General features: G+C 44.5%; 1 protein-coding gene across 1 annotated transcript in view; it reads right to left on the bottom strand.

The window, feature by feature from the left end:
- The window catches only part of LOC144602151 (homeodomain-interacting protein kinase 3-like), a 39,080-nt gene extending 36,093 nt beyond the window's left edge, over positions 1 to 2,987 (bottom strand). Inside the window, exon 1 of the mRNA XM_078414886.1 lies at positions 2,890 to 2,987. Within this exon, the coding sequence (XP_078271012.1) occupies positions 2,890 to 2,914 (25 nt within the window). The 5' untranslated portion in view covers positions 2,915 to 2,987. The remainder of the gene's footprint in view (positions 1 to 2,889) is intronic.
- Between the last annotated feature and the right edge of the window lie 9,114 nt (positions 2,988 to 12,101).

Below are 12,101 nucleotides of genomic sequence, written 5' to 3'. Positions count from 1 at the left end.
CCTGACCCGCTGAGTTACTCCAGCATTTTGTGTCTACCTTTGATTTAAACCAGCATCTACAGGGTTTTTTTCCTAAACATAATACTATTGTCCTTTCCAATTAATACATTTTGGTACTTTCCATCTTTATTTAAAAAAAAGTAATTTTGAATTACAAACAGGCAGCCAATGGTGATTAACATTGACACGTTCTTCTTGTTTTACAGTAAACCCTTGTTATCATGGAGCATGGCGGGGAAATGGTATTCGTTATTACTGATAGTCTGCTATAACCGAATAAGCTATTATCATTGTACAAGTAGTAGAAACAAACACTGCAGCTGCTGGTTAATACATAAAAGGTCGCAAATATGCTGGAGTAACTCAGCAGGTCAGGCAGCATCTCTGGAGAATGTTGGTAGGTGACATTTCGGGTTGAGACCCTACTTCAGACCCTGGTTCCAGAACTGGGTCTGGAATCCAGGTGAGTTGATGGCCCTGACCTGCTGGTAGCCGGAGGACAAGGCGAGAATCAGCGGAGTTAATGGTCGCGACCTGCGGACGGCCGGGGTGCCGTTGAGGGTCGGCGGTGGCAGGTGTGGCCTGGAAGTGTCTGCTGGAGCTGTGTGGGTCAGCGATAGCAGCAGAAGGTCCAGCCTGTAAGTGGCGTAAGCAGACAATGGTAGGCCAGTCTGCTAAAACTGAAATCCATTATAAAGAGGTCTGTTAAAACGAGGGTTTACTGTATTGTTAAACGTAATTTGTAAGAGATCCAGCACATCAGGGAGAGAGGAATAAAACATCCAAATATGTGTAGAACACAAAGCGCTGGAGTAACTTAACAGGTCAGACGGTATCTCTAGAGAACATGGATAACACAAAGAACTACAGATGCTGGATTCTTGCATAGAACACAAGGAAATGCAGATGCTGGAATCCTGCGTAAAATAACACAAGAATTGCTGACGTTGGAATCCTGCATAGAACAATACAAGGAACTGCAGATAGCCACTTCCTCCAGAGTTGCTGACTGACCTGCTGAGTTACTCCAGCATTTTGTGTTTTATGCAAGATTCCAGCATCTGCAGTTCCTTGCATCATCATCAAGATATGGTTGTATGTAGGCTCGAAGGAGGCTTTCATGACAAGTAACACCAGCAAGGAACAAGTTGGAACAAGTTGGTCTGAGTGTTCCATGTCTCTGCTGTTGATTCTACATAGTGTGGGTCTGGTATGCAGACATTTACATTATCCAGAGACACAAGAGACCGCAGATGCTGGTATGCAGAGCAAAAAACAAATGGCTGAAGCAACTCAGTGTGAAAGGCAGTATCTGTGGAGGAAAACGCAAAGGCGATTCGGTCAGGACCCTTTTGTCAGCCCTCAAAAAAAACTGCAAACAAACAACCCAACTGCCCCACAACAGCTTGTCCTTTCAAATTAACCTTAAGAGACTGAGTGTTCCTTAGATCACAGTGGCTAAAGCCAATAAGTAGCGAAGGCCCCAATGATCTGATTCCACCCTGTTCATCAGCCCCCAAGATTAGAAACGGTCATACGGCAAACGTTAATAACTAGCATCAGTCAAAGAGGGTCACCCATCCCAATCACAAGTAACTACGTGGAGAAAGAGATATCATAATCATAAAACTGTGGTCAATTTCAAAAACTCTGAATCCATGATCCAATTTCAAAAACAGTCCCAACGAATATATTGTCCACTGACATGGTGACACATTAATAGAAATAAAGTCCTCACTCTTCATAGCACCTCGTCCATCCCCCATAACCTGTCACTGATGGGAAAAAAGGCCCCGACTGAAAGACTGATTGATTGATTGATACTTTATCAAAGTATGCAAAGAGTTGCCACGTGTCAGGTGCCGAAACCACTAAGGCCCATATAAACCAGCTCCATGTCTGAAAGACTTGCCGAAGGTGGATCCACAACCTTCCACAAATATACAACATCCTAACTGCTTCCTTGCATTTAAAGAGGTCAGATGACAAATGATGAGATACAAAAACAATCACAGGGCAGATCTGTCAGATCTGGAAACAGAAAACCAGGGTGACATCTGAAAACCTGAGCATTCAGTCAACACCTCAAAAGCTTTAATCTGTGTATTCCCAGCAACGTCTAGTTCTATTTCAGGCAAGGGGAGTTTCATTTGTGGCATGGACTTATTGTAAATTGAATACATAAATTTACACAATCTTACTCCTGTGTTCATTTTCCAAAAGAACACAATTTTTGCACAGAAAATGGAGGGGGTGGGGGGGAACACGTTGTCAGGGGTGGTGGTGGAGGCAGATACGACAGTGGCATTCAAGAGGCTTTACATAGACACATGGATATGCAGAGAATGGAAGGATGCAGATCATGTGCAAGCAGAGGAAATGAGTTTAATCTGACATGTCTGCACAGGCATTGTGGGCTGAGGGGCATGGTCCTGTGTTGCAATGTTCCATTGTACAATAATGCTCTAGTCAACCACTGATAAAACAAGAACTGTTTGCCTATGTACTTCTCTGAACCATCTCATCTTATTGCTTAGGCCAACTCTTTGGCTTCAAGTTATAAACTGTTTAAATGGAGTTTACACAGTTCACTGCATTCCAATCCAGTGGCACGTTGCAAAAGTGCCACTGTTCTGCCTATAACTTTAACCAAACAAATGCACAAAAGGGACAAGGAGCTTCTCAGAAAATCACACACTATAGTTCAGCAATAGCGTTTATATATCACAAAACACTGAGACGATAAGCAGCTGAAAGCATCGCACAAAACATACAACACGTGTGGTCAATCGAACTTCACACAACGTGAAAAACAAACATGCCTAGAACAGAATCACTTTCACTCTTGACAATTAACAATGCTCATTCACAGCTCACAGCTTCCCCTACCAAAGTGGTCCATTCGGATAAACATGGTTTATCTAGCGCACCCAGTGTCTCACTAGAAGTCTTTTGGCTCCGATTAACAAGTGGTTCCTCAGAGCTCTGAAGAGAAAACAAAACATATTGAAAAGATTATCTAAAACAGCCTGCAAATTATCTGGAACTGTCTGTCATGCATTGCCGATTTGGAACAGCAAGAGTCCATTATAGCTTCAAAGTGTTAATTTGCACCAAATGATTATATTACTAAATCAAATACAGCATTACCCGCACTCTAAAATGATAGGGTAGCAAGTTTTCAGCTCACAGGCTGGTGGTGAATTGAAAAGCTCTTTATGTTTCATAACGCTCTTTGAATAGGTCTAATTTTGGCAGATTGGCCTCAATTTGGATCCCTCATGTGCTAAATAAACCCTTTCCAATACTAAGAATACAACAGCTGGCCTGGCAACAACACAAGGGGACAACCTTTGAAAGGTAGCAGGATTTAGTCAAAAGTTGAAAGCAAACCACAGAAGTTATTTTTGATTTGCTAAACCAATGATGAATCTATCGTGGATTTTTGAGATATGGGAGATGTACAGTTGCAAGACAATAGTCGACCTTACTGTCACATTACTGGGTTTATTGACCTCTACCATGCTGTTTCTGTCCTTGGAACAGAGATCTGATAAAGACATTTAAAATCGTTAAAGGTATAGAACTGATAGAAAGAAAAAAACATTCAATTGCGAAGGGGTGAAGAAATATAGACAAAGAATGAAGAAGATTGACAAATAGAAAATCAATCTGACTCGAGATTTCTTTTTACACACAAGTGACTCGGATGCATTGAAAGGGCGAGGATAGACACAACCGATCACAGCATTAAAAAAGGAACTGTACAGTTAAATGAAAAGGGCGAATTTCCAAGGCCACAGTGATGTTCCAAATGACCATGGAAGATCATGTTTAGACTTTAGAGACATAGTGCGGTAACAGGCCCTTCAGCTCACCGAGTCCGGGCCGACCAGTGATTACCAGCTAGCACTCTCCTGCACACTAGGGACAATTAGCCTACAAACCTGCATGTCTTTGGAGTGCGGGAGCACCCGGAGAAAACCCACGCAGTCACAGGGAGAACGTGCAAACGCTGTATAGACAGCACCTGTAGTGAGGATCAAACCTGGGTCTCTGGCGCTGCAAGGCAGCAACTCTACTGTGGCGCCTTTTGTTCATCCTTTATTTGCAATGATGATCCACTGAAATGAATCACGAGTTTACTTTCTGAAAATACATAGAAGACACCAATCTGGTGCATTGTCATCCCGAGGACAAACAGCACCTGTAGTCAGGTCCCTGGCACTGAAAGGCAGCAACTCTACCACTGCACCATCCCAGTTTTAAAATTTTAAACCTAAACCCATCCCCTCTTCTTACCACCCCCACCCCCCACCTGTCCATCAAGTTTCTCCAGTACATTATGTCTCTTCCTGTGGCTTGGTGACAAATTTAATAATTGTTTCAGCAAAGTCATTTGAGACATTTTAATACCATAAAAATTCCGCATGGGTGCAAGTTGATGCCAAGAGTAATTTAGCAAGGAAAAGTGAAAGTAAGAGCACATGATTCTAAGCACATTGTAGGCATGATGTTTCGGGTCGAGACCCTTCTTCAGACGAAAGAAGGGCCTCGACCCGAAATGTTATCCATTCCTTCTCTCCAGAGATGCTGCCTGTTCCAACTTTTATGTGTCTATCTTCGGTTTATACCAGCATCTGCAGTTCCTTCCTACACATTTGAATCCAAGCAATCTTTCTTTCAGCAGCTGGAATAATGAACAACTTGGTCTGGTCAACATGCAGCCCTGCCCCAAACTAATTAACTGCTTCCTCAAGAATGGGAGTCCCAAGGATTACCCCACAAAAGTTCTCTGCTATGTTTTCCATGGCAAGACTGCAAGATCACAGGTTCAGTGGAAACAAAAGCAGAAGTATGTTACAGGGTTTTGTTGCACTACTCAGTGTGTTCAGTTCAGTTGGAATAGACTCAAAAGGTTTGCACATCTAATGTGGTATCAACACGACACTGCAATAATTATAATTTATAGCTTTAATTGCTTAATAGGCACAGCTATTAGTGAGTGATATATAATTTCCTTGAACAAATGTTTTGCGGTAAATATCTCATAAGATTTTGGTTCAAAAGTCACAAGGGATTCATGAATTTATTAACCTGCGATTCTATTTACATCTGCAAGGTATTTTAAATTGATGCTTGCAACCTAATTTTCATATTGTGGGGCTGCCCACTTACAGCCAAGGTTTGCCTGCAAGGAATTCAAAAAATAAAACTCATCAACACATCTTCCTCTCGATGGAAAACATGTGAAACGTTCTCACGTTATTAACTCAATGCACACCAGTAGCATTTGGCCACAATCCTCCCTTCATACACAATGCAGGCTCCAGTCTCTCCTAAAACACCACCCAGAGAAACACAACTTGCCTAAAAAGCCACCCAGAGGTAATTTTTTGCCCTTAACATGCTATCAAAGTTTAGACTTTTCTCCCCACCAATACCACCGGAATTCCGCACTCTCCAAGCGCCCTACTGATTAACCCAGCCCCAAACACTCCGCCAAAGGTTAACAAAAGTCCACAAAAATGCAGAATGGTCTGAAGAAGGGTACCGGTCCAAAACGACACCCATCCTTTTTCTCCAGAGGTGCTGCCTGACCCGCTGAGTTACTCTAGCACTCTGTGTTTACCTTCTGCAAATCCAAACTTGTGTTCATGCACACCACTACTCACTCATAGGCACACATCTTCACTAATTTCTACACTCAGCACTCTAAGCACAGGTTCAAGCAAACATATACTCCCTAATACCTGCAAACACCACAGCCCAAACACTTGCATGCACGTGCACCCTCCTTGCTTAGCTTACGTTAGTTTAGAGCTGCAGCAGGGCAACAGGCCTTTCGGCCCACCAAGTTCATGCTGCCCACTGATCACCCGTTCACACTAGTTCTACGTTATCCTACTTTCTTATCCACTCTCTACACACTGGGGGCAATGTTTCTGAGGCCGATCAACCCACAAACCCGCACTTCTTTGGGATGTGGGAGAAGCTAGAGCACCCAGAGGAAACCTATAAAGTCACAGGGTGAAGGTGCAGGCTCCACGGAGACAGCACCTGAGATCAGGGTCAAACCCGTGTCTCTGGAGCTGTGAGGCAGCAGCTCTCCCAGCTGTGTCGCTGTACCACTCACACTCTTTCTTTGGTGACCAGATCATCAGCTGGGATTAAATGAAGATTCAAAGTGAACTTGTAAACACCAACTGAATGGGTTAACAGGACCGTGACAAACTAGTCTATCTAAAATGACAGCTTGTCCAACACACAACACTGAAACATGCACTCAGCAAAACCTCTGTGCTCTCCCAGTTCTGGATAATGTAAACACAACCTCGTTCGATTTTGTTGGTCATTGCTGTTTGAGCACTTTGGATTTTTTTCTTTTAAATGCATCTGCTAACAAACCTCTTCCACCATGATGGCTGTATCGCCACCCTCTAGCATAAAACTATCAACACGCCCGGCAAGAGAAGACTGTTGCCGTGCAACTGCATTGGGTAAACAAGGGCATTGATCATAACTACTGTGCTTAGAGCTGATAACAAAAGAAAGCAAGCAATCCGATTATCTTTGTACCGGGACACAATGTGCCACATGATATATTAATCAATTACAGAACACATAGGAGCACTGATACTTTGAGTCACCCAAATTATACAAGACTCACACTTACATATTTGTGCACGTGTGTCCGGTTTGTCCGACACTCTGTCGGACAAACCTTGCTGGAGAAAATGACAGGTAAACTAATCAATCGCATCAATCTGCTGATCAAAATGATTGATATGTAAATACACAGACATCACAGTGAGGAAACAGCATATTTATCCCATTTTCACCAAGAAAGAAGGAAATGTTAGATGTCTTAGGGGGCTTAAAACCGAATAATTCCCCAAAGGCCAATGAGATGCATCTCGGGCTGCTATGCTTGACAAGCCACGAGATTGCTGGAAACAGAGATTTCCAAACAGAGACTTCTTTATCGGCTACATGTGAGGTGCAAGATGACTGGAGGACTACAAATATGGCACCTTTATTTAAGCAAGCCTGCAGAAATAAGTCAGGCAATTACATACCTGTAAGTTTATCACCAGTGGGCAGGAGGTTAATGGAAAATATTCTGAGGGACAGGATAAATCAACACTTGGAAAGGTAGGGAGTTCTGTGCACCAGGCTACTGGAAGGTCATAATTGCACTAGAGAGGGTGCAAAGGGGATCCAAAAGGATAATAATTAGGATGGAACATTTCAGTAACTTGGAGATACTGGATAGAGTCGCTTTATTTTCCTTGCAATGGAAGCTGTTGTGGACATCAAATTGAGGTATACACAATTGTAATGGTCATAGATAGGATAGAAAGTGAGAATCTTTTTCCTTGTAGCAAGTTTCTATAAAATCGAGGGCATAGGTTTAAGGTAAGAAGTAACAAATTTTAAAAAAAGACCAGAGGAAGGCAGAAAGCTGGAAAGCACTTGGATGGAACTGCAGATGTGCTTTATAACCAAAGGTAGACAAAGTGCTGGAGTTACTTAGCGGGTCAGGCATCATCTCTGGACAAAAAGGATGGGCTATGTTTCAGTCTGAAGAAGGGTTCCAACCAGAATTGAATTTGAATTGAATTGAATTTCTTTATTTGTCATTCAAAACAGGTTTGAACGAAATGTAATTGCCATGCAGTCACAACCATAGAAAAAGCAACAAAAACACACAACCACATAATTCAACACAAACATCCATCACAGTGTCTCCTCCTCCAGGCACCTCCACACTGTAATGGAAGGTAAAAAAGAAAGTTCTTATCTCCTTCTTGTTTCTTCACCCGCGGTCGGGCAGTCCAAACTGCTGCTTCGAGGCGATCCGGGCGGCGGAAGGCTCAGCGGCCAATCTTAATGCGCTTGTCGACGAAAAGTCCCACTGCGATTGAGGCCCCCAACTCCCAGCCCCCGCCAGGCGGTGGAAGACCCCTCGGCTGATTGTAAGCCGCGCCGGACAATGAAAAGTCCCGCTGCGTCAAGGCGATCGAGGCCCCCGCCGGGCGGTGGAAGACCCCGCGGCCGATTGTAAGCCGCGCTGGACAACGAAAAGTCCTGCTGCGTCAAGGCGATCGAAGCCCCCCAACAGGCTATGGAAGACCCCGCGGTCGATTCCAAGCCGCGCCGGACGAAGCAAAGTCCAGCGGACGGGCCGACCCAAGGCCCACCACCCTGGGCCGACGAAGATGCCACTGCTGGAAGCCCCGAAAATCGGTCGCCAATCAGGGATCCGCGGACCCCCGATGTCACAGTCCACAGGCCCAGGGCCCACCAGCGACCCCTGAGGTCACAGTCCACAGGGCCCAGGACCGAAGCCTCCAAAGACAGCCAGCTCCGTGATGGTAAATCCACGGGCTCAGCGACCGGAGCCCCCAAGGTCGAATTCCAGCTGGAGGCCGCCAGCTCCCTGGTGCGAGGCCGCAGCACGAATGGTGATGCGACTCAGAAAAGGTTGCATTCCGTTGAAAAGGGAGATTTAAAAAAAGATTCCCCCTTCCCCCCAATACACAGCTAAAAGTAAACTATAACATGCATCTAACGCTAAAAACAAGACAAGAAGGAAAAAGACAAACGGACTGCAGGCTAGGGCAGCGCCATCACTCACCCTCCCCCCCCCCCCCGAGATGCTGCCTGACCTACTGAGTTACTCTAGCATTTTATGTCTATCTTCTGACTGCCTGTGGGGATGGTGGAGGCAGATACCAACTCTCACAAACATTTAATAAGTACTCCAAATGAGATGGCTTGAAATGCAAGGGACCAAGTGCTGGAAAGTAGGATCTGTGCAGATGCGTACTTAATGGTAGGCAGGGACACAGAGCATCTAAAGGCTTGCTTCTGTGCTGCATGACTAATTATCCCCATTGGTGCAAAGTGTTCACTGGCTTTGTTTTCCTATCCCTTCACTCTGGTGCTTAGAAAAGTATGGTGGAAGGACAGGCCCTTTGACCCACAAAGTATGTGCGGCCATGACACCAAATGAAACCAATCCCTGCTGCCTGATCCATGTCCCTCACTCCCAGCGTCTCTGTGTGCCGCTGCTTCAAGGCCATTACCGTATCTGTTTCCACCACTACCCCAGGCAGCTCATACGAAATACTAAAGATGCACACAAAAAAATTGGAGTAACTCAGCGGGTCAGGCAGCATCTATGGAGAAAAAGGATTGGTGACGTTTCGAGTCGACCCTTCTGCAGACCGAGAGTGAATCAAATACTGTTACAGCTCCTGTCTGAAGCAGCAAAACAGCTTGAGTATACGTCCTCAGCTTTGCAATCGCTCATATTTAACCTTGCGCCCACAGTCCTCCCATTGCAGTTGCAAAAGAATCATTTTAGTTTAGCTTATTGTGAACTTGAAACTTTTTCCCAACTCAAAATGCAAGTTGGAAAAAATGATGTTGTGTCTGCCGTCCATTATCATCTCCAAACGTCTCCTGGTACAACAGTGCATCTCAGGAATCTAAAATGCAACGCATACAAATACACAAACACACTCGGCTTCAACCGCTTACATTCTGGGCAGCTCATCCACTTGGAGCAGAAACAACAGCGATCCCGCTTAAACAGATCTTTTTGGATCGGAGTGGATGAAACTTGCTCGTACTCAGCCAACTCCTCAAAGACAGGAGAGTAGAACCGGAGGTAATGAAGATGCTTAAAAAAAACTATTCTTTAACAGAATGCTATTAAAGCTTATGCAAACGTTTTCTGTTTTGAATTTATACCATCTACGCTTTTCATAATCATTAAATCAAAAGCAGAAAGGGAAGGAATCAAAATCTTCCTTACTCTAATCAACCCGGAATGAACACAAAGCCTTCACAATAGATTACGGGATCAGTGATTACCCTCAATATGGTGGATGAAGACCAAAAGCAGGCAGTTCTGGCATGCTCAGGCCACCATGGGCTATTATTGACTCAGAGGCACAGGTTGAATTTGAACAGCTCTCCCACCTGACATTAGAAAGATGGAGAGAAACTTGAGAATACCAAAGGTTCTTTTCATTTCACTCCTCTCCTCACACCCTTTTAGTCTCCTTTTCCCTTCTAGCCTTTGCCGCGCACCCCACCATCTGTCAACCAAACCCTCCCTCGCCTGTATCCACCTACCACTTGCCAGGCTTTGTCCAGCACCCATCTCACTTTTACAGCTTTCTTCCCTCTCCAACCCCCGTCCCGCTACAATCAGTCTGAGAAAGGATCCTGACCTCTAACATCGCCTGTCCATTTCCCTCCAGACACTGAGTGCATCCAGCACTTCGTTTTTCCCTCTCAAGATTCCAGCATCTGCAGCTCTGTGTGCGTTTATTCAAATGTCCAATCTCTCCAGCGGTGTGGGGATTAAATTGTTAACCTAGTAATGCCAAGCCCAGCATGGTGTGGCAGCAGTAGAGTTGCTGCCTTACTGTGCCAGACACTGGTTCAATCCTGACTACCGGTGCTTGTCTGTACAGAGTTTGTACGTTCTCCCCGTGACCTGCGTGGGTTTTCTCCAGGATTTCCCGTTTCCTCCCACACTCCAAAGACTTACAGGTTTGTAGACTAATTAGCTTGGTGAAATTGTAAATTGTCCCTGGTGTGTGTGTGTAGGATAGTGTTAGTGTGCGGGGATCCCTGGTTGGTGCAGACTCGGTGAGCCGAAGGGCCTATTTCCACACTATCTCTAAACTAAACTGGTTATCCCAGTTTATGGACTTCAAATGTCTCTGCAAGGGCTTTTAGAATTAACTTTAGCTCCGAAATGTCTGAAAATGAACTGTAGCTTTCAGTTGAATTGGTCCTAAAGCCTTCAGCTAGCCACAAACGAGCCAGTTCCTCAACAGAAGGAACCCCAGCCCTCCTACACTGGTCTGGGCCTAGACGTGACTCTGCTCACACACAGAGGTGACTGACATTAGCTACTGCAGGGCAAAATAAATATTCTCCACAATCTACTTATCCAACTGCGACGATGCTGCTACCTTTAACAGCCATCCTCTAAAATTACCAACTAGGGGCAGATAAATGCTGACTTTAACAGAGGCATATCCCCTGCAAATTAGTGTTGGGATCATATTACTGCCTTCCCACAGCCTCCTCAACAGCCGGTGTGCCATCTACATGCAGAAAATGCAATCTGAAACCAGTCATTTACAATTGAATTCAGCATTTTAGGAAGCAAGAAGCGATTGAGCCCTGCCACTGCACTTACAGTTGAAAGCTTCTTGTAATTTAACCGGATACTTGCTGGTTCTATCGCCCAGCTGTGTGCCATGGAGCAGGTCCAAACAGCTGATGCAGCAAAAGCACTTTAACCCTCCATGTCCTGAACGGCTTTGGCAAATAGAATACAACTCTGCAGTAAACACTGCTCCTTCAAGACTTGCTCAGTTCCAGTAGGCAGCACTTTGACCTGCATACATCCACTGAGGATAAACAGCACATCTGCCAGGCAACTACACGGGTGACATGACAGAAAATCACGTGTGGAAGACACTCAAATGGTTACCTTCAACACAAGAAACAACACCCATTTTACCCTTCTTAATAAAGGGCACGTTACAACTTTTTTCTTCGTCCAGTGTGATAAACACACTGATATTCTTGCAACCTGCTCCTCCCCTCAACATCACCAATAATGCTCCCAAGAAATTACATTTAGACCATCAGCCCAAACCAACAAAAGAATTTTATGGAACAGGCACAAGCTACTCCAACCCAATGGCCTGTGATATTCTTCATGTTTAAGTTGCATACTCCCCTTTATCTTGATCTGCTGGTTTATCTTTCTAATCCAATCTTAATTTTTCCAAATAAAGATTTGCATTTAGATCACGGTTTTCTTGACCTCATTATGTTCTAAATGTTTCACAACCTAATTAAGTATTTGTAAGTGTAGGAAGGAACTGCAGATGCTGGTTTATATCGAAGAGAGACACAAAATGCTGGAGTAACCCAGCGAGTCTGAAGAAGTGTTCCAACCCGAAACATCACCTATTCTTTTTTCTCCAGAGATGCTGTTTGACCCACTGAGTTACTCTAGCACTTTGTGTCTGTCTGAAGTATTTGTAAATGTCACAGTT

The sequence above is a fragment of the Rhinoraja longicauda genome, chromosome 18, assembly GCF_053455715.1.
Source record: "Rhinoraja longicauda isolate Sanriku21f chromosome 18, sRhiLon1.1, whole genome shotgun sequence".
Taxonomy (NCBI): Eukaryota; Metazoa; Chordata; class Chondrichthyes; order Rajiformes; family Arhynchobatidae; genus Rhinoraja; species Rhinoraja longicauda.
Note: the sequence above shows the minus strand (reverse complement) of the source record. Positions and strands in the feature narration are given on the sequence as shown.